Source organism: Nansenia antarctica (genome assembly GCF_963989245.1).
Source record: "Nansenia antarctica genome assembly, chromosome: 20".
Taxonomy (NCBI): domain Eukaryota; kingdom Metazoa; phylum Chordata; class Actinopteri; order Argentiniformes; family Microstomatidae; genus Nansenia; species Nansenia antarctica.
Window position 1 is genome coordinate 17732794 of NC_137693.1, and position 21046 is coordinate 17753839.

The 21046-nt window shown below is 40.7% G+C and overlaps 4 protein-coding genes across 6 annotated transcripts; 3 read left to right on the top strand and 1 right to left on the bottom strand.

Moving 5' to 3' along the window:
• The first annotated feature begins 573 nt into the window (after positions 1-573).
• wdr73 (WD repeat domain 73) lies at positions 574-3791 on the top strand. Its single transcript, XM_080549477.1, has 8 exons — positions 574-648; positions 843-910; positions 1023-1108; positions 1503-1591; positions 1816-1883; positions 2370-2537; positions 2642-3013; positions 3143-3791. The coding sequence occupies exons 1-8, from the start codon at positions 593-595 to the stop codon at positions 3400-3402; spliced, it is 1167 nt and encodes a 388-aa protein (XP_080405603.1). The 5' UTR covers positions 574-592; the 3' UTR covers positions 3403-3791.
• A 943-nt stretch (positions 3792-4734) lies between these two features.
• On the bottom strand, positions 4735-6980 carry LOC308174602 (sialidase-3-like). The gene is made up of 3 exons (XM_080549703.1): positions 6890-6980; positions 6022-6262; positions 4735-5868 (listed from the first exon to the last, which is right to left on the bottom strand). The coding sequence occupies exons 2-3, from the start codon at positions 6244-6246 to the stop codon at positions 4855-4857; spliced, it is 1239 nt and encodes a 412-aa protein (XP_080405829.1). The 5' UTR covers positions 6247-6262; positions 6890-6980; the 3' UTR covers positions 4735-4854.
• A 553-nt stretch (positions 6981-7533) lies between these two features.
• On the top strand, positions 7534-12554 carry xrra1 (X-ray radiation resistance associated 1; the record flags this gene model as incomplete). Its single annotated transcript, XM_080549479.1, has 16 exons — positions 7534-7627; positions 7830-8005; positions 8138-8209; positions 8587-8659; positions 8806-8903; positions 9447-9595; positions 9808-9909; positions 10034-10073; positions 10438-10515; positions 10600-10693; positions 10872-10993; positions 11181-11492; positions 11654-11813; positions 11938-12053; positions 12210-12315; positions 12400-12554. 16 exons carry the CDS (start codon positions 7534-7536, stop codon positions 12552-12554), a joined length of 1947 nt encoding a protein of 648 aa, XP_080405605.1.
• A 729-nt stretch (positions 12555-13283) lies between these two features.
• On the top strand, positions 13284-20371 carry pold3 (polymerase (DNA-directed), delta 3, accessory subunit). 3 transcript variants are annotated; one of them, XM_080550152.1, is made up of 12 exons: positions 13284-13405; positions 13793-13848; positions 14856-14955; positions 15207-15246; positions 15415-15547; positions 15744-15978; positions 16157-16214; positions 18239-18396; positions 18614-18719; positions 18886-18977; positions 19141-19219; positions 19352-20371. In XM_080550152.1, exons 1-12 carry the CDS (start codon positions 13349-13351, stop codon positions 19534-19536), a joined length of 1299 nt encoding a protein of 432 aa, XP_080406278.1. In that variant the 5' UTR covers positions 13284-13348; the 3' UTR covers positions 19537-20371. The 3 variants fall into 3 exon arrangements, with proteins under 3 accessions (XP_080406278.1, XP_080406277.1, XP_080406279.1); XM_080550151.1 differs by having other exon boundaries at positions 18239-18392; positions 18604-18719; XM_080550153.1 differs by having other exon boundaries at positions 18257-18392; positions 18604-18719.
• Positions 20372-21046: the final 675 nt, after the last annotated feature.

The following is a 21046-nucleotide window of genomic DNA, read 5'->3' on the forward strand; positions in this document are numbered from 1 at the left end:
CAAAGTAGCCACCCTTTGCTTTTTTGTTGTTAATAAAATATATAATAATAATATTAAATATAATATGTGTTAATAATAATATGTTATTATATATATATATTTAATATTATTATTATATATTTTATTAACAACAACAAATATATATTTTATTAACAACAAAAAAGCAAAGGGTGGCTACTTTGAGGAATCTAAAATATAAGACATATTTAGAGTTATTTCACACTTTTTTGTCATTCCACATGTGTTCATTCATAGTTTTGATGCCTTCAGTGAGAATCTACAATGTAAATAGTCATGAAAATAAAGGAAACACATTGAATGAGAAGGTGTGTCCAAACTTTTGGCCTGTACAGTATGGGTAGTTCAACTTCAGCATCAACATATGGGTATGGGTTCCAGCAAATACTGTAGGACAGAACCTCTGATCAAATTCCTTTGGTTCAAGGATTGACAATGTTGTATTCCAATCCGCTAGATGGCGATAAAGGCCAAAGAGAGAAATGCAGCTGAACCTTCTCAGTAGTGAACGGAGGAGAGACAAACTGAAGAAGAAGAAGATCAAGAAGTTAAGAAGAAGAAGAAGTGAGTCGACATGTATGAGACTGAGGAGAGTGATTTTGATGACTGGTTTATCGAGTCTCTAAAAATGTGAGAAATCAAATAATACAGATTTTTCTCAATCTTCCGTTAAGTATATTAAGCTACATGCAGGTGTGTTTTTAGCACTGCGTGCGAACAGGGGTGCATTCAATAGGCGGATGTTTTAGAACGTTGCAGAATGAAATGTTTGAAACAGGTTTTGGTTGAACCATGTTATCTTAACTTCTCCCCTCCTGACTCAGATACAAGGACCTTCATCTCTATCACCTGGAGCATCCTACAAGAGTCATTGATTGGACAACAGGGAAAAGTAGGCATTTGGAGTTTTCCCATTGATATATCTACAGATCTACAGATATATTTACAGTATACATACAGTTTTGATTGTTTCCAACTAACAATTCAGTTCTTGTTCTCTCCAGGAATCTGTGTGGCAGGTTACAGCTCGTCGAAAAATGAAATTTTAGAATTGCTTTTGCCACTGAAACTCTTTGCTGATGATAATCAGGTAATGGATTTATATTTGGAGACTGAAACTAAATGTAGCTTGCCTTTTGTAGTAAAGCACCGTATATAAAATAAAATAATAATAATAGTTTTATTGCCATGCAATCAACTCGTCAGTCAATTGGTGGAATTCGGTATTTTATGCTCTAGACAAGGGGTCCGCCATAGACGGCGACCCTGGAGCAATTAGGGGTTCAGTGCCTTGCTCAAGCCCACCTCGACACCTAGCCAGCCGGGGTTCGAACTGACGACCTTGCGATCATTAGACGCCGGCTCTACCTCCTGAGCCACTGCCGCCCCCGTATCATAATATAAGGTTTCATGCTGTGCATTTTACAGGATGATGCATTAGAATGCCACATGCAACAACTGCTGTGTTTGTTCACTGTGTGCAGGGCCTCTGCGCTGAGAGAGATTTTAAAGTGGTCCATGGAGGTTTCACAGACGGGCCTGTTCACTGCCTGAAATACATCCCAGGAACAAGGTAGGGAGATTCCACTGCTTAACCCAGCGTTTCCCAGTTCCTTCCTCTGGGACTCCTAGCCATTACACAGTTGTGTTCTATTCCAGCTCAAACTAACATGTGCCGTGGCCTGAGACCCCAGGGAACATCATCTGATCATCTGAGACCTTGGCATTACCGTTGCCTAATTAACTTCCTCATTGCTTTTTAAATGTTGATCTTCTAACACTCTCATTTCCTGTAAGGTGTCTTGTTACCAATGATGGCCTCAGCGACACGCTGCTGATATGGGACATAGGAGGGGAGGAATGTGGTGAGTACTGTTCCTGCTACCTGTGCTGGGCACTAGGATGAATATAATAATAATAATAATAATAATAATAATAATAATAATTAGTAAGTAAGTAATTAAAGCTTTATTTATATAGCGCCTTTCGTACATGAAATGCAACTCAAAGCGCTTTAGACATAGCGCTTTTCTAGACACTCTAAGACGCTTTACAAACTGAAAAGGTTGAGTAGTAAAATAAAAATAAACAAAATAAATAAATAAAAGAAAGTATAGGGGTCTAATTCATTTTTAGATTACTAAATCTAAATCTAAGTGTCTTTGTAGGACAATCTGCTCTGTATACTGCAAGTATATCTAGATTTCGCAATATATATACAGTATATAACTAAATAACATTTATAAAATGAATAAACTGTATAATATAATGGTATAGTAAGTGCTGTGTTGATCATGGCCACTCTGAAACCATATTTCTGTGACATCCTTAAATTTGTCTTCAAATCCTAGATGTCATCAAAAGGACAGGCTGCATACAGCCCAGCCAGAGTGGATCCAGTAAAGGCTGCCAGGTGTCCCCTGGTCTAACTGGAGACCCCCCCTGTGTTCTACATGGATCTCAGATCGGCAACATTCAACTGACTGACCTGGCATCAGGAAGAACGCTCTACTCAGTGGGTAATAAGCTGACGTTTTAATACAGGCCATTTTATTAGCGGTGCTATAGGGTTAAAATGATCCGAAAAGAAAAGAAAGTATAACATGACTTGTTTTCTTCTCAGGAACAGACTCTGCAGATGCACTGAGCTCCCTGCAGTGTGTGAGTGGCAGTGTGTTCCTGGCGTGTTCCTGCAGTGGTGACCTGTATGTGGGGGACACACGCGAGCCCTCCGTTCTCCAGCCTCCTACGCCAGCAGGAGGGAGAGACGGAGGCCATTGGTGTATGGATGTCAAGACAGGCCTGTCGCTTTCAGACCCGACCGCCTGTAGAGTCGCACGGTTCTCCTCCTCCTGCCAGGTCATGGTATCTGATCTGAGGGACTTGAGAAACCCTGTGAGTCTAGCTCAGCTCGATGGCCAGAGTAGCACTCCAAGTCCTGATCTCATGAAAGTGACATGGGCACCTGCTTTAGACAATGTTCTTGCTGTGTCAGGTAACAATAATGTCTCTACATTTCTTTTGTGCTTTAAGCCCTTGTGATTTATCAAATATTTAAAAAGTCGTGTTCGATTGAGTATTATTCTTAACACAATACTAAGACTTGTTCTATGTAAACACCTAGGTTTCAATGGGTCTGTGCAGATCTATGACACTGCCTCTTGGAGACCAGAGATGATGGAAGCCCAGCCTCTGTTCGTCCACCGGGGTCATACCATGTCATCTGGTCATACCATGTCGTCTGATCCTCAGTGTGAAGCTGCGTCAGTGCTGGTCACCACCCACGTCTGGCATCCAGACCGTCCCAGGACCGTCCTCTCTGCTGCCTCTGACGGGTCTGTGCACGTGTGGGACTGGGTCCACAAAGCACCTGGCAGCTGTTGACATTTGTAGAACTCGATGTTAACCAGGAAGCAGCCTTGGACCAATGCTGAAGTGTTGTGAGGAGGCATGTTAACATTACAACATTTTCCACTGACATTTTATTGTATGGCAATTTTGTCGGCCTGTGTAATATGTAAGGAAAAACCTCCCTGATGGTCAATAACAATGACAAACAGACGTTAACAGAATGGTTGTTAAATATGCATTTCCTGTAACTGCAGTAGACCTACTATGTTTGTAGATAAGATGAACATGGATTTGTACTATTATTTTCTGTAGGAAAGCTTCATTGTGAATTTGTATTTTTTAAATATTCGATCATAAAAGGTCTGGGTTTAACAAGCTCTTTGCGTACATTGTATGATCTGTATATGGAGAAACTTTGGAAAGTGGACATATCCTCTGTTGTCTGAACTAGACAGGAGTTGTTGTTGACTTGACTTTGTAGACAGACTGCAAACTGCACAGCTGCAACAGAGATGTTTGCTTTATCTGCATTGAAAATGCACTGCACATGCCTTTCATATAAACATAATTAACAGTGTTTTTGTGATGCATGAATTCTCAAAGCTTCATGTGTTTATGTTTGCATTGTCTAGGATGCAGGTAAGAACAGGAATGTGGAGGTAGTTGAAGGTGAGTTTATTTCATTGCAGCATAATAAGACAAGACAGTTGCAAGCAAATGAAGTATAACATGTATTATTAATTACACATATAAGTGATAACTTAGCCAAGCAAAAAGGCCAAGTAGTTCAGAGTGGTTCTACTCAACAGTAATACTGTTGTCAGGTAGAAAACAACCAACTACAGTAACAACAACATAAATGATCATAAGCAGAATTTTACAAAGTAATACAATATAAAAATAAAAAAACAGTGCTTTAAGTGATAAAGGTGCAAAGGCTAGTTAGTATTCAGGGTTAAAAGTGCTTCTAGTCAGAGATGGCGTGAAGGACGAGGGAGGATCCTGCAGTCTGACATGTTACAGAAGATCAATGCTCAGAAACTCAAATAAAGCCGATCTGTTCATCAACAAGAGACAACATCATAATAAGTAGGTGCTGGTTCTCTTCACTGTCCTGCTGGCCAGTATGAGTGATTTAAATCTGGTGTGAGAAGGCAGGCACCATGATTAGAAATTAGGTTTAGAAACTAATGGAATAATAAAGGAGAAACTGCAGTTTCAATGGACCACTCAAAACATTGTCATTACATTACAGCATGCATTGCAGGTCATACGGCCAGCCACTCCATAGATCACGACACAGATTATAGAACACAATTGCTTTTCTAAAAAATAAATTACATGAGACCTCAGACCTTTTTACAAAAAAACGACTTTTGTATAAATGATGTTCTTTATCATCTTCTGATCTCTTCACTTAAAAAAATGACAAGCAGAGGCATACAGACAGAGCATGTTGTGTGTGTCTGTACCTAGAAAAACAGATTAACATAGGCTGCCTTTCTTTTCTGTCTTATCAGCGGTTTGCATGACATCACTGAGGGTAAAAGACACAAAGGCGATCTGTTCCAGCTCACTCTTCTCTCCACACTCCATCAGGCAGCCAAAGTGTTCCATGTCCTCACTGTAGGCCAGGTCTGAGTAGCCACTGGGGCCATGGTGGATGATCCAGGGGCGGTCCCACCCAGAAGAGTGGAGGGGGGAACGATTCAAATACACCCCCAAGTCTTTCCTGCAAGACTTATTGGTCGGGTGAGTAAAGAGCAGGCAAGTCTGGGTGTCTGGGGACAGCAGTGATGTAGGACCGCCCATGCTCTCTTCTTGGTCACACGGTACAAATTCAGGAGCAGGGAAGCCAATCACACTCCCTTGGCAACCGCGCCGTGGTTCGACTAGCTTGGGAGCCAGCCGGGGCTTGTCGAAATAAACTCCGCTGCTTTCGCTCAGAGCCTCGACTCTGTACCCTCTGGTGTTCCGAGCGTTGCAGTAGAGGTGACTTCTGCCCTCGTGGTCGATGATCTCGGCCATTTCACATTCGCACGACTTTCTCTGAAGCATCTTTCCCATCTGCCACGTCTGGCCGAAGTCATCGCTGTACAGCGAGAGGGCCCGCGGCTGCACGGTGAAGGGGAAGGGGAAGGAAAAGTACCTGCAGTGGATGTAGTAGGCGTAGGCGGGGACGATCAGTCTCCCGTTCTCCATCTGAATGCCGTGACCCGGCCCGACGGCGAACGTCGCCCACCTTTTGACATTTTTGCCGATCACACTCTCCGTCAAGTCCTTCACGTGGCTCCAGCTCTGGCCGTCGTCACCGCTGGTGATGTAACACAGACGGGCCTTGTTTCTACCCGTGACGATCTGGTGATGTTCCGTGGCGTTGCTCTCCACGCAGATGAAGAACAGGAAGAGAGTCTTGGTGTTCTTCTCATATACCGGGCAGGGGTTCATGGTGCGATGGTCTGGTAAACATGCCGATGACAGCTCCTGAGATAGTGACCACTGAGAGAGAGAGAGAGAGAGAGAGAAAAAAGAAAGTATGATAGGCCATTTTTGGTAAGCAAGCAGAATATATATGTTTGGTCTGTCAACACAATGAAACAGATCTGTCAACACAACAGTCTAATGGCATTCGAGTGTGAATAAGAGGATCACCTGAATGGATCCGTTTTGAAGTGTCCCTCTCCTCAGAACTATGATTTTGGCGTCGCTGTCAGAGGGAGAACTGCGCTTCTCTGCAAAGGCGAGGAAGGTGTGAGTGTCTCTGGAGTAGAGGAGGGCTGGGATCCTGTATGTCACCCCCGTCTGCTCCTCCTGCTGGAACACAGTGGTCTTCTGAGGTTGTTTCTCCTTTCCACTCTTCGATGGTGTGTTGCCCATTGCTGAACTGGGGTTCCTATAGACAGGATCATTTCACAACATTTAAATACATGACTCAATGCTTCTGTTCTGGTCTGATGTCTAGCCTATCACATGAAAACACTGTTTATATATCGTGACGTTAGAATTATAAGGTTCTATCTCCATTTTTGTCAAAATTTAGTTTTTTACATAATCTGACCCATTAGGTGTTTATTAATGCCTGTGTGGTGTTATTTTAAAAAAAATTCGAGTTAGTAATTCATAAAATACAAAGGTTCCATCTCACAAAACATAATGGAATGTAAAAACTTTGAGGCTCAATATCTCTGAACTGCCCTAAACGGAGATCATCATAGAACCTTATCATTCTAAACGGAGATAGAACCTTATCATTCTAAACGGAGATAGAACCTTATCATTCTAAACGGAGATAGAACCTTATCATTCTAAACGGAGATAGAACCTTTTCATTCTAAACGGAGATAGAACCTTATCATTCTAAACTGAGATAGAACCTTATCATTCTAAACGGAGATAGAACCTTATCATTCTAACGTCACGATTTGGGGGTGAAAACATCATTTCGCATTTAACGAAAGATGACGTTTTAAGTCACCGTAGTAGCAAGCAAAGCAGGGCGAGGTACTGTAACTGTACTTACGAGAGCAGCTTTACACACGTGGTGATTTATGATCCAGTCAGAATATTAATAATCACATTATGAGCCACCACTACTTCACATTAGATGTTTGTTATTGTCTTCGCTAAATTGGAAACGCGTGACGTCACGTGAGGCAGAGGACTCGTTCGTTGGTTCGTCTGTTGTATCTGACGTCACGTGGCAGTAAAACATCTCTACCGCCACCAGCTGGACAGGAGGGGGAAGTGCTTCCGTAGTGTCTATGGCTGCGTTCGGAATGGCATACTAGCATACTACTCATACTAGATATGACGTAGATTTTGAGTATGCAGTGCGTTCACACGGTAGATGATGTGAAATTTGAGTATGCAAGAAATGTATACTAGATTTTCGGTCGGCTGGTATTGGCATACTTATTATTAATTTAGTAGGCAGTATGCAGTATATACTCATTGAGTATGCTAGTATGCAGTATGCTAGTATGCCATTTCGAACACAGCCTATGTGTTGCTAGGATACCGCGTCCTTGCTCTCACAGTAGGGGGACAACAAAGTGTTTCTCTGATGCAGCCAGGGACATTAAACTTATGAAAGTTGTCTTATTCTTCGCTGAGGGAATCACAGGCCGTCTCGTTAACCTTAGCTGCCTGTAACAGTAGTAAGTGATGACTGCAGCCGGGCCATACAAGTTAGATGTTGGAGACAGCTGCTGTTCTAATGGGTTTCCCATCAGATCATTCTTCTATCTCAGAAAAGAAGGTAATAATAATAATAACTTTTATTTAGCCTAATAAACTCGTTCTGTCGAAGCTAATACTAGGTATAAGCTAAGCATTGTGATTATATTTTATTTAATTTTATTAATAAATAAAACATGTGGGAGGGCATTGCATTTGCTCTCTGGCTTACTGTCACTTGCAGGCTGCTGTGTTATATCCTACTTGTCTTCTCGTCCCCTGAGGTGCTGGTCACTGGCTTGTGGCTCATAGAAATGAAGTGGAACAGAAGTATAGAAGTGGAACTAGGAAACCAGAGGGACACAGTTTTGTCTCCAAATCAATTGCGTCAGAGTGCACCAAAGTGGGAGAATATGGAACATCACATTCTCCTGCCAATACATTGGATGGACACTTGCTGGTAAAGTCATTTGTTGTGAAATCAATGAAACAATGCTGAGCACAAAGTGAACAGTTCCCAGTCTTTAGTTTTAAACATCAGGTTCAAAGCATTGCACCACACAGTGTAACTAACGTGATTGTTGCCTTGCAGATGACATTGCATTGTGTGGACAAGCCCTCTGACTTATGCTCCGTTGACATCAGTGAGCAGAGACTGAATGCTGTAAGAATTACATCTTAAAATGTTCTTAGAGAGATTAATTAAATTGGATGTAGATGCACCCGAAAGCTTGAACAAATTATTTCCCATAACATTCAATGATGTGTTACACTTGACATACTGTGTCTTCAAATTAGGTATTGCACAGTGTTATGTTGCCTTAAACATTCAGCGTCATGTTAATGTAGTCATACAACATTTTGAAATGGTATCTAGAGCAATTATGCACTAGAGGTTTTGACAAAGTGAATACATCACACTTAAGTGGCCTCCCTGCCATACAACTTTTAAAAGGCTTGATGACTGCACCTATAAGGTGCCATGAATGTCAAGCAACCCTTAGTGATCACTCCAGTGAGTCTCCTTCCTCTCTTCAACAGGTCAAGACAGAAGATTTAGTGGATTTTGAGAATGTTGCTTACGTCAACGCATCCGACAACTCTCTCACCATAGGTGCTATGCTGTATTAAGTTGTAGGTCTAATATCCCCCCCCCCAAATGATTTGGTCTAACATCCAAAGATCAGAACTATCCCTTTAACATTTAATGTCAGTTTGTTATAATACAGTATATTTAATACGTTTCATTACTTGTACCAGAGCCTTTCAGAAACTTCTTCAACTTAAGGGAGCTGGAGCTGTCCTTGAATGGCCTCTGTAACATCACACTCACTGCTGAGGACTTCCCACATCTGGAGGTAAAATGATAATAATAATAATAATTTGTATAGCGCTTATTTGTATAGCGCTTTTCCTGCAAACGTTGCAGCTCAAAGTGCTTTAATCATTATATAATCATAATTTAATTATTTTGTCATTTAAATGCAATATTAAAAGGATGGGTTTTTATAATCTTAATTTAATTATTTAGTCATTTAAAGGCACTATTTAAATATTAAAAGATGGGTTTTATGACCCCATTGGCTCTACAATACCTTTCACTCTCATGATCAACATGGTATTGCTATATGGGCTATTGAAAATTATAGCCTAATTTATGCTTGTGCAACACATTTGACCTACATGTTGATATTCTGGGATGTTGTATGCAAATAGCTGAAATGCCATATCAATGTAAAATGTTGCATTGATTGGAATTGAGAGTCTTACCTTAAACTCTGCCAACAAACATGTTTTACATTAATCCATCTTGTGTGGTATTAAATGAACTAATAGATTATTCATTTATAATATGGTACTGGTCACATGAATCCGTGCCTTATGTTCCCCATGCGACACAGGTGTTGGATCTGTCCTACAACAACCTTTCTGGTGATGACGTCATGTCCCTCGGTCTGCTGCCCTCTCTGAAAGTCCTTCACCTCACTGGAAATCATCTTCAGTCTCTCCCCCCCAACCTGACTGCCCCACACCAGAGCCCCTCGCAGCTGTGAGTTAACATTATGCTGACTTCAGACCTGGATCGAAATACTTCAAATTTCGCCCAAATTTCACCCATTTCATCCAGTCACCCAGTCCATCCAGTCATTCGTCAACAAACCTTCCCACACCACAGGGCTTAATCATAACATGTAACGAGTGACTTTCTGGCGACATGAAACTTGATATCATGATGATAATATAGATTATTCTTTTGGATAGGGCGATGGATCATGGCATGCGGTTTCAATCTCTTGAAATGTTAATGCTAGATGACAATAAACTCTCCTCTGAGGTCTTCAGCAGTCTTGCCAACCTGAAAAGGTCAGTAACAGTGCCTGTATGCTATCATCTATGTCCACATTCATTAGAACAACACCTTACAATTTTTCACTGTGCATTTATGGAGTATATATTCAACAACTGTCATCACAATTTTCAATTTTAGGCTACAGCATTTAAACCTGCAGCAGAACTATATCTCAGAGGTACCGTGCATGCAACAGAGGGGATTGCTGCATCAGCAATGGGAACAGGACACTGGGAATTACTCCCATAGTCAGGGGTTAGCGACAAAAGATGTTACTGATTGGATGATTGGTTGGTATATTAAAACTTTCCAAAATGTTGAAGCTGCTATAAGACCCACTTTTTCCAATATTAATCTGCTGTTATGTTTTTAAAATATCATTGTTCTGTCTTTCCCAGATGATGACAGATATGAACATATCAAGAACAGCTCAGAGGTACAGTTTTTTATTTAATTTTTTAATTTTATAATTCTTATCCATCCCTGCTCTAAATAACATCAACATTTTTGGTGCTATTTCTCCTGCATTTTCCCTCTCATAGGATTACAGAGAGTACAGAGAGGAACTGTCCGGTTGGCCATTACCAGAGCTTCACTTCCTCAATCTGGCTGACAACCAGGTCTGTATACTGTCTGCCTTAGAGAGGTCTGAGATGAGTTAATGGAGTCACATTATTGGACTTGTGTCTCATGATTTGGTTTAGATTGTTGCGGAAGAAGCACTGTTGGCTGCGGCTGTGTTCCCTAGGCTCTCTGAGATTGTAATTCACTCCAACCCGCTGACGACTCAGAGAAGTGGTATGTTTGGTCTCTTCAAAAGTGTTAAAAAAAGATATAAACGTTTTTTTTATCACATATGCAGCTACAGAATAGTTACATACAGTAGTATTTGAGCTTGTTATGATATTGCATTCAAATGTGTCATCCATTTAAAAACACTCTTGTCAACTCTAACCATAACCATATCTAAATGCAGGTGACCCCCCTTTGCTGACCTACTTCCTGCAGGAAAAGTTGGGTATTAAGATACGGCGCAAGAAAACATCAATAGTTGTGAAGCCCCCTCTGATATTATCTGTCGATTTCTCAAAACGAAAAGTTGAGATTTTTTTTTAAATCTACATATCCCACATAGCCTTCTGCATTCTGTCATGTTTGTCCTGCATATTTGACTGCACATCCATGTTTTCATTTGGATATTCAATCTAAATGACTATTTGAATCTTTCTTCATTCTTGTTCTTGATCATGAAACTTGAACACTGATTTTTTTTCTATTGTTTTAGGTCAAAACAAAAATTCCAAAGGTACCAAAGTTGCCTTTATTACCAGCAGCTCCTGGTAGTTGTTCCTATGATGACAATGGTTCTCTAGAGGAGGAACATGCTGAAGATCTCTGCCAGAGAGACAGCGTGGGCCAGAGGCCTCTCTCACAGGACAGCAGGTCAACAGAATGGTCCGGCTGCTCCTCCAAAACCAAGGCTGGGGAAAATGAAGAAGCATCCATAGCAACTGCTCATACATTTAAGGCAACGGATGGTGTGAAAGAATCACAACATGATACACACCAACATGGGGAGGCATTCTTTGTGACCCAGGTACATTTGCATAGCACTGATCATGTTATTCAGAAATATGACTATGCATATCACCAGCTACTGTTGTGATATTAGTGTAACCTGGTGGTTTACTGTTATTATCACCAGCTACTGTTGTGATATTAGTGTTTAGTGTTTTAACGGTTTACTGTTATTATCAGGTGGAAGATGTAGATGAATCTGAATATCATCTGCAATCTGACAAGATAGAAGAACTCAGAGACGTGGCAATAAAAGAGTCAAATGAAAATCCTGGAAAACTGAAAGGCTATGAATTGCTATTGGATGCAAAACCAGATCCTGACATGGTGGAGCCTGTTGGTGTGGACCCACTTACTGTGTACCTTTATGAAATGTCGGAGTTTAATTGTCGGATATATCACATTCTCTGCAATGTAGTTGCTTCACCATTTAATATGATGTTATGTCATGTCGTGTGTCACAGGAATTCAACAAACTGTCAGGATGTTGGAACAAACACTCAAGAACCTACTTGTCTACCGAGATTCCAAACCTAAACTTGATTGCCTTCAGAAACCATACAAAGAGAAGGAGAAAAAGGTGAGCTATTAAGTTTGAACGCTACACAAAACACTGCAGATAGATAGATATACTTTTATTGTTATCCCAGAGGGGGTAATTGACATCCAAATAGCAATGTCATGTACTGTAAATAATCTGTCGTACAGTAAAAACACTACAACTTTTAATTGACAGATTGGGAAACTACCCTCTCAGAGACCAAGAAAGCAGAGAGGAGAAAGACTTGACGACATCCTTAACCAGATAAAAGAGAGGAAGACCATCAGCGAAGTGCCCCTGAGTACGAACGCCCTGTTATAACCCTGAATAAGAACGTCAAGTGACGTCATGTGTGTTTAATGACCATGTGATCCTGTTTTTATAGAGAACATTCTGGAGGGCCAGACTGTCGACAAGGAGGAATATGAAGAGGTTTTGGCTTTGCTAAAGGACATGAAGAAGAATCGCAAGGGGGTTCACATGAAGTTCCTGGAACAAGCAACACGTATTGAGTGTGAGCGGACCACCAGCCAGACATAGAGATTCGACAATGATGTTACCGTACATCAACTTACTAAATAATAAAACAAATGATCCATCTAAGTATGTATTCGTGTTCAGTTCTGTTCTTCATTATGCCTTGGCTGGGAAATGCTGCACCAGACTGTTGACAGCACTAGATTTTTGGAATTCAAAGTAAATCCATGTTCAAGTATAATTTATTGTTACAACATGAATTTGTACCAGACCAGGGTTGCCAAGTTTCACCAAAAGTTTGGAGTGAGATTTTTTGGCGGTGGAGCGACCCAAAACTGTGCACGTTTTGGCAGCGGCGGCCCCTCTCTCCCACCCAATTATTTGTGCTAGTTTCCTGCAATTTTACATGTTGTTCATAATAAACCAGCACAAGAAATGAAAATAATAAATAATAAATAATAACATTTTATAAAACAAGAAAAAAATTCGGACAATATATCATATTTATGAAATCTTAATAAACAGTAGCCTACAGACTCTAAAATATTTCACTAACGATAGGTGTGATGTAGTTTATTCGCTTACTATAGACACATGTACTTATTGTAAGTCGCTTTGGATAAAAGCGTCTGCTAAATGACTCAAATGTAATATAATGATCTATGACGTCAGTGGCGGAGCTGTTCTGCGCAGCAGACTGCGAGCGCTTGACGCTTGTGAACGCGTCTCTCTAAAACACGTGACAAGAACAGGAAGTAAATAAAGCGTTGGGCAGTGCGTGTGTTCCCGCCGAATTATACAATCATAAGCGACGTGTGAAGTTTGTTATCTTCCAAACTCCTGATCCGAATGACACCATGGATGAGCTTTATCTGGATAACATCGATGAATATGTCAACGACCATAACAAAATAGTAAGTCAAGCCAAATCATCAACCTGGGCTTAACAGAAACCAATACTAAGCTAGTGATCTAGCCACAACACAGTCAGATTATGATAGCTAAGCATCTGAACTGTACAATGTTACAACCTGATCATCTGAACTGTACAATGTTACAACCTGATCATCTGAACTGTACAATGTTACAACCTGATCATCTGAACTGTACAATGTTACAACCTGATCATCTGAACTGTACAATGTTACAACCTGATCATCTGAACTGTACAATGTTACAACCTGATCATCTGAACTGTACAATGTTACAACCTGATCATCTGAACTGTACAATGTTACAACCTGATCATCTGGGATGGCAACATGAACTTCACTGGGCCTCTTATGTGCATTAACCCACAGGTGACCTACAAATGGCTGAGCCTGACCCTGGGGGTCCATGTCAACCTGGCCAAACAGTGAGTGTCCAAGTCCATCTGTCTATCCTCTTACTGCCTGAACCTAAGTGAGAGATCTGCTGCTCAGCATCGTTACACTCAGCCTGCCTCTACCTTGACCAACTCCTCTTAGACATGGCTGTGACATTTCTTGTTAAACAAAAAGCCCAGATGGTGTCAAATTATTGATAAGCTGGCTGCTGCAGATCTCTCATAGTGAGGTAGACGATTCATTGGGTGTTTATTAATGCCTGTGTGGTGTTATTTTTTAAATGTTTACATTTTTGAGTTAGTAATTCATCAAATACAAAGGAAAGGTTCCATCTCACAAAACATAATGGAATGTAAAAACTTTGACGCTCAATATCTCTGAACTGCCCTAAACGGAGATAGAACCTTCTCATTCTAAACGGAGATAGAACCTTCTCATTCTAAACGGAGATAGAACCTTATCATTCTAAACGGAGATAGAACCTTATCATTCTAAGCGGAGATAGAACCTTATCATTCTAAACGGAGATAGAACCTTATCATTCTAAACGGAGATAGAACCTTATCATTCTAAGCGGAGATAGAACCTTATCATTCTAAACGGAGATAGAACCTTATCATTCTAAGCGGAGATAGAACCTTATCATTCTAAACGGAGATAGAACCTTATCATTCTAAACGGAGATAGAACCTTCTCATTCTAAACGGAGATAGAACCTTATCATTCTAAACGGAGATAGAACCTTATCATTCTAAGCGGAGATAGAACCTTATCATTCTAAACGGAGATAGAACCTTATCATCCTAAACGGAGATAGAACCTTATCATTCTAAACGGAGATAGAACCTTCTCATTCTAAACGGAGATAGAACCTTATCATTCTAAACTCACGAACTGCTGTCAAGTTTCAAGTTTGTTGTTAAGTCACATTACACAAGTGTAACATATAAGGGTAAACATATCTATGATGATGAGTTTTGCTACTGTTGGACATGATAAACAGTGTTGTTCCATCGTCATGACCTGTGTGTTTCAGGATGCTCTACCACTACCTGGACCACAAGAGGAAGGAAAGCTCCGCTCCGCTCCATGCCACCTACCTTGTGTCTGGCAAGATGGTTGAGAACGGCCAAACGGTAGGAGGACCAGACCAAATACATGCTTGTTATGTAGCCTGTCATACGTACAGTAACTGCTCATCCTACAGTATCATGTTACCACAGCAGTGGTAAAAACAAAATGCCTACCACTATCATTTATCTTCTTTACACAGGTCCTGCATTGCTTTTTAAAGGCATATTCAGCTACAATTATTCAGCTACAATCTTGTGTTTTTTTGTATGTCTCAATGTGTTTGCTAAGGTTCTTTTGGAATGCTTCCTTTCAGAGTCACAAGGTGTCGGTGGTGCGAGAGGATCAACTGGAGGGTAGGTGGTGATCCTTCCAGCTGCATATATATTATACATGAACGTACAGTGTTTCTAATCAAGACAGTTGTGAAATGTCATGTAAATGTAACAAACAAATATGACGTGTTAGAAACAGGTCCTTGATCAAAGGTGTGGTGTGGGATGACCTGGGGACCTCTTTTGCAGATGTGAAGTCAAAGATGAGCGTGACTGTGAGCGTGCACGTGTACAGTGTTCAGAGAGCGGTGCTGAAGGACAGCGGGCCCCTCTACACGGTCGATTATGACGCTGTGAAAGAGAATCTAAAGAACTGCAGCAAGTATGTCCTCTAGTGATTGTACATCGATCACATGTTAATCTGACACAGTGTAATGATTGTATCGCTTTTAAAGAAGTGTTAGAATCCGTGACTGAGTAGTAACACATTTGGAAAATGAGGTTCTTATTGAAATATCAGTATTTTATCTGAAATAATCAACACATGGGTGAGTTGTTTGGGCTCTGTCTGTTGACAGGTTCAGTGCAATCCGATGTGCCGATGCAGTCCCCGTAGCAGCAGAGGTGCAGCGGGCCCTGCCACCTGAGACTGAGCATGCCAAATCTGGCATTAATGCCCAACCCAGTCTGCCCTCCAAACCTGCCTCCAAACAGCCCAAAGGCATCATGGGAATGTTTGCCAACAAGAATGCCTCCAAGAATCAAGAGTCAGGCAAAGAGATTAAGTTGGAGCAGAAGGAGGATGCACCTGTGGTATGTGTTTGTGTTCATAGTGTGGTTAGTGTTTATTTGCACACATGCTCTGCCAATGACATTTAATTCAGCTCATTTTCTCCAAATTTCTCAAAATTGCTTGCGTCATTGGTGCGTCATTGCTTTTGTATATCAGTTACTGGCGTTACCTCTTATTACCTCTTCTTTGATATTGTAGGTTGTTGAGAAAGTAAGACACAACGCCATGAGTAACTTCTTTGGGAAACAAGCAGCAAGTGAGTATTTTAACAATTACAGTGTCCGCCACAACCATTGGAACCCTTGTTAAACATTAGTAAAAAGGGTTATTAAAAAAAATCCTCTTTTGGTGAATTTGTTTAATGTCACACTGGGAAAAAAGAGAAACACCCAACCTTTAATGTCAGTAAATGTATTCTGAGAAAAAAAGAAATCAAGAAATTATTATTTCAAACCATGTGTGCCACAATTATTGGCACCCCTAGCAGTTCTTATGAACAAAATGTAACTGAAGCATTTTGTAACTGAAGCATTTTTTTCCATTCCACTGTTTCACTGGGGTATAAATGAGGTGACAGAGGCCATATTCCCATAGGGTGTGTTTGAAATGGCATAACGTACTATTCATACTAACATACTATTCATACTACGGTTAGGGCTGCACGATTTGGGGGAAAAATCGAATTGCGATTATTTGGACAGATATCGCGATTGCGATTAATTTGCGATTATTTTTTTTAAAAATAGCAACAACAAAAAAACAAAAAAAATAAAAAAAAAGGGAGTTTTTGGAAAGTGTGGCCATATCTCCGGCTAGGAAGGTCGTATCAACGTGCAGTTTGTTTGTACGTCTTCAGGGGACTTAGAGGCTCCCTCCTCTAGCACCCCCACAGCCCGAGCTACGAGTGAAAGAACTAAACTTACATTGGGTTGCTTTAAAGTTGGGTTGCTTTAAAATCAAGCTTCAGATTAAAACATGTGATGGAGCATTACTAACCTGACTCAGGTGGTTTGTTTCACACAACCATCTAGGAAAGCTTAATTGGAAGCTGTTTGGAAAAGGGCAGGTACTTTCAAAAAATACTTGGCAGGTGATTGGATGAATATCACCTATTTTCAGAGAGCATTACCACATGATACCATCAAACTATTAACTGCTCTAATTCTAATGCAAGGATGAGAACTTAAAAGATATGAATTGTATATATGATAACCTCATCTCATCTAGACAGGTGGCTACTTTCTAAGATGATCCAGCTATTAAAATGATCATTTGGGGATACACTGTGACTATAACTGAAAGGACCACATCTAGATGACTCGGTCAACAGTCGAACTGATGAATGATAGAATGGTGGTCTCTGACTATGGAGCACAGACACACGTCACCTTGACTTAGGAATCTGTGACATACTTCAGCCCAAGGCTAGGCTAGGCTAACCTCTGCGTCTTTAAAGCCGGCTGGTATGAACGAATGGTATGAGGTTATGCATACAGGACACATTCATGTTTGACAACAGAACAGTTAACTTCCATGTATCCATAAGCCTGCTATACTATATAAACACCAACCCGCAGGTTGCTGAGACTGTCAACTCTGTGTCTGTACTTTAACGCCGGGTTAGCATGAGTAGCTAAGCTAAGCTACCGTCTCAAAGACTACAAGTTAGCTAAGCTAAGTTTAAGGCTGGACTAACAGCACCGACATGCACTTGGCTGGTACAGTTAGTATAGTGAAATTGTACACTTACCTGTCGCAATTATAACATACTAACGTTTATCATACGTCCAGTAAGCCATGTGGTGTCTAATTGTCTCCGTTACGTTAGCCCAAAGTCTCATAATAATTGGACTGACTGTCGTGGCACAACCTATGCCTGCGTTCGTAAATTCGCTCTGAGAGCGCCGGGTTCAAAGTCATAAAGAGACCAAGTAATTTGATTGGACAAGAGGCATTCCATGAGTGCTGATCAAATTTCCAAAAGAGGTTTTAATCTCAATGTGACTTCCTGGTAAAATAAAAAAAAAAAAAAAAAAAAAAAAAATCGCAGGCAAATCGCAGGCTTTATCATTTCAAATCGCGATATCGATTAATCGTGCAGCCCTAACTACGGTATGTATGACGTGTGACATTTCCAGTGTGACATTAAGCTAATTCACTATTTGGTATAAAAAACCTTTTACTCATCTTTACTTTTATTGTGCCAATAATTGTGGAGGGCACTGTGTGTATGACACATCATGGATCCTTTCTAAATATGATTGTCCTTTTAATATGCAGCACTAATGTCCACCATAGAAAAACCTGCCACAACTGTGAAGGCAGAAAGCCAGACATCGTCTACGCTGGACCAGAGACCCCCCAGCCCCCCTACACACATGGATGTCCTGGAGGAGCAGCCAGAAGAGCCTGTCGTAGCAAAAGATATTAGAAGGTGTGTGTGTGTGTGTGTGTGTGTGTGTGTGTGTGTGTCTGTGTCTGTGTCTGTGTCTGTGTCTGTGTGTGTGATTGAGTCTGTATGTGAATATGTAACCTATGTTGTGTATCATGGGTATTACATTTCTCATAAGAGGATTTTTGATTCCCACTGTGGGGGTTGTACAGTATTTGATAGTAATTGCGCCCCTAATCTAACCCTAATCCAGCAAGACCAAGACCAAGAGGCTGGAGCATTCTGATGAAGAGGAGAAGAGCGGTAGTCAGAAGAAGAAGAGGCGGAGGATAAAGAAGCCCCAGCCAGACAGCAGCGATGATGACGAGGGTGAGAGACGCTGCAGATGTCCTGCTTACTGTTCAGGCTGCTGTAGTCTCATTCACATTGGGATGCATCAACTCCTCTAAGGCTTTACGCCTTGAAATCATCACTGGGAAAATGGCCTGCAATGTCGTCTAAAATAGGAAAAACTGAAAACCTTTCGATGTTTCAGTTATTCCAGATTCCCCGAAGTTGCATGACGTGAGGGACCCGTCACCCAGTCCTGAACGTCGAGTGAAGAAAGAAGCAGTTTCATATCCACAGGTAAGATAACAAATGACACAACTTGCTCTCTTTAGCTAGGTACTAAACCTCTTTAGCTAAGTACTAAACCAATTGACATGAGTGTAAATAGTTACAAGTAGAGCATAATCAGTCTCATATTTTTATTGCGGCTCTTAAAAGTTTTCTCCATCTGTCCGCCCAGGAACATCCTCGGTCTAAGCAGAGGAAGAGGAGGCGTGTCTTGAAATCTCGTACTTTTATGGACGACGACGGATGCATGGGTAAATGTTCTGACATTACTGAATTATGTTGCGATCCAAAACAAAGTCCAATCTTTTTTTTCTTCTTCCATTTGCTAAATATATTGTTCATTTCTGTTAAATATAAAATGGTGTCTCTTCCTTACTCTTCAGTGACAGAGAAAGGTTATGAGAGTGAATCATACTCTGAAGATGACGTCCAGGCCATTAAACAACCTCCGAAGGGGTCGGTCCCTGCGAGGCCGTCAGCTGGCAAGAAAACTCACAAGAAAGCTGCCGCCGCCTCTAGTAAAACTACTAAGCAGGCTTCAATTATGGGATTCTTCCAAAAGAAATGACTGAGGACATTCTCACACTGTTGTCTTGAGCACTGAGAGGACAAGAGGACAATCAGTCTGAGAGACTAACAGCTGAAGACAGAAACGGTTGATAGTTTGTCTCAGTTCCATGTTGTCCCAGAGGAGTTGGATGCGATCACTTCAACACTGGCGGACCTCCAGCACTGTATTTTTTGTTATCACTCTTGGCTTTGTATTATGTTTCTTTACCATATACTATACATCATATTTTGTTTCCCAAAGGTGTGGTTCTCTTATCTTGCATTTCAGATTTGGTCACATTTGTGATTTATTTTGGGTGCAGACACACATGAATGAGCACTTTCACTACAAGGCTCATCATTTGAACTGCCTTTTGGAGCTTTAGTATTCACCCCCACATGTAGTTTATAGTGATCCATACATCCATACACTGTATCCTATCCACATCAGGGGGATTCCATCCGCGTCGTTAATGGTAAATCCAGGCTTATTATGATAAGTCTCGCAACACTTGTAAAAAAAAAAAAAACAGTCTTATCGATTGGTCTCATGAGACTTATCATAATAAGACCGGATTAACCATTAGTGACGTTGATGGAATACCCACCAATACCCCCCCCCCAAAAAATATTTACATTCTGATGGACTCAAATCAACTTATTGAGTAACTTGTTGAAGAAAGTTTGGGATTTGAGCTCATTTTAGGATCATAACAAAGGGGTGAATACTTCAAGACATTTCAGCTTTTCATTTTTAATGCAGCATTTCTTAAAAATATATTTTCACTTGGACATTATGGGGTATCTTGTGTAGATAGATCTGTGTCAAAAGAACAACATGTGGAAAAGGTCCATGGGGAGGTGAATACTTGCATCCAGTTACAGTTTTCCGTTAACAGTTTCTCAGTGGTGCCTCTTCTCTGACTGAAAATATGATATCAAAATGTATTATTTTTGTTTGCTAGAAAATAAACATGAATGTTAAATCACATGTTCTCTACAGTATATTTAAACCAAGTTGAATATGTATTTGCTGTCTGTTCAAAAACGGAATACAGTTGTGGCACAGGTGTACCCTGAAGTAACTGTCTATCCTCCTCTGGGTTTTACATGACATCCCTCTGGCAGAGTGATTATTAGCTTGCTGTCTAACGCTAGTATGATTGATACTATAAGTGATTGATACGAAATAAGTTTGCCATTGGCAAGACAGCCCATATCTGGAAACACACTTTGGAATCAAAATGAAATGTCTATGATCCAGTGCCACACATGTGATATTGATTGTTGTATAAATAGTTCCCTCCTACCAGTAAGAGTAAAAATCTTCTAGAGTTTCAATCAAATCAAAGATGTCCACATGTGTCTGTGGTCTCAGTTAGATGAATTGCCTATCAAGGCATGTTCACTCAGCATACTTACACTTGTGAGGATTTTGCTTACATTTGATTTCTTACAAATCAGCCCTTAAAACACATCTGTTCACCAAGGCCTTTGGCCCCTAGTCAATGTTTCAGTTTTGCTTTGGT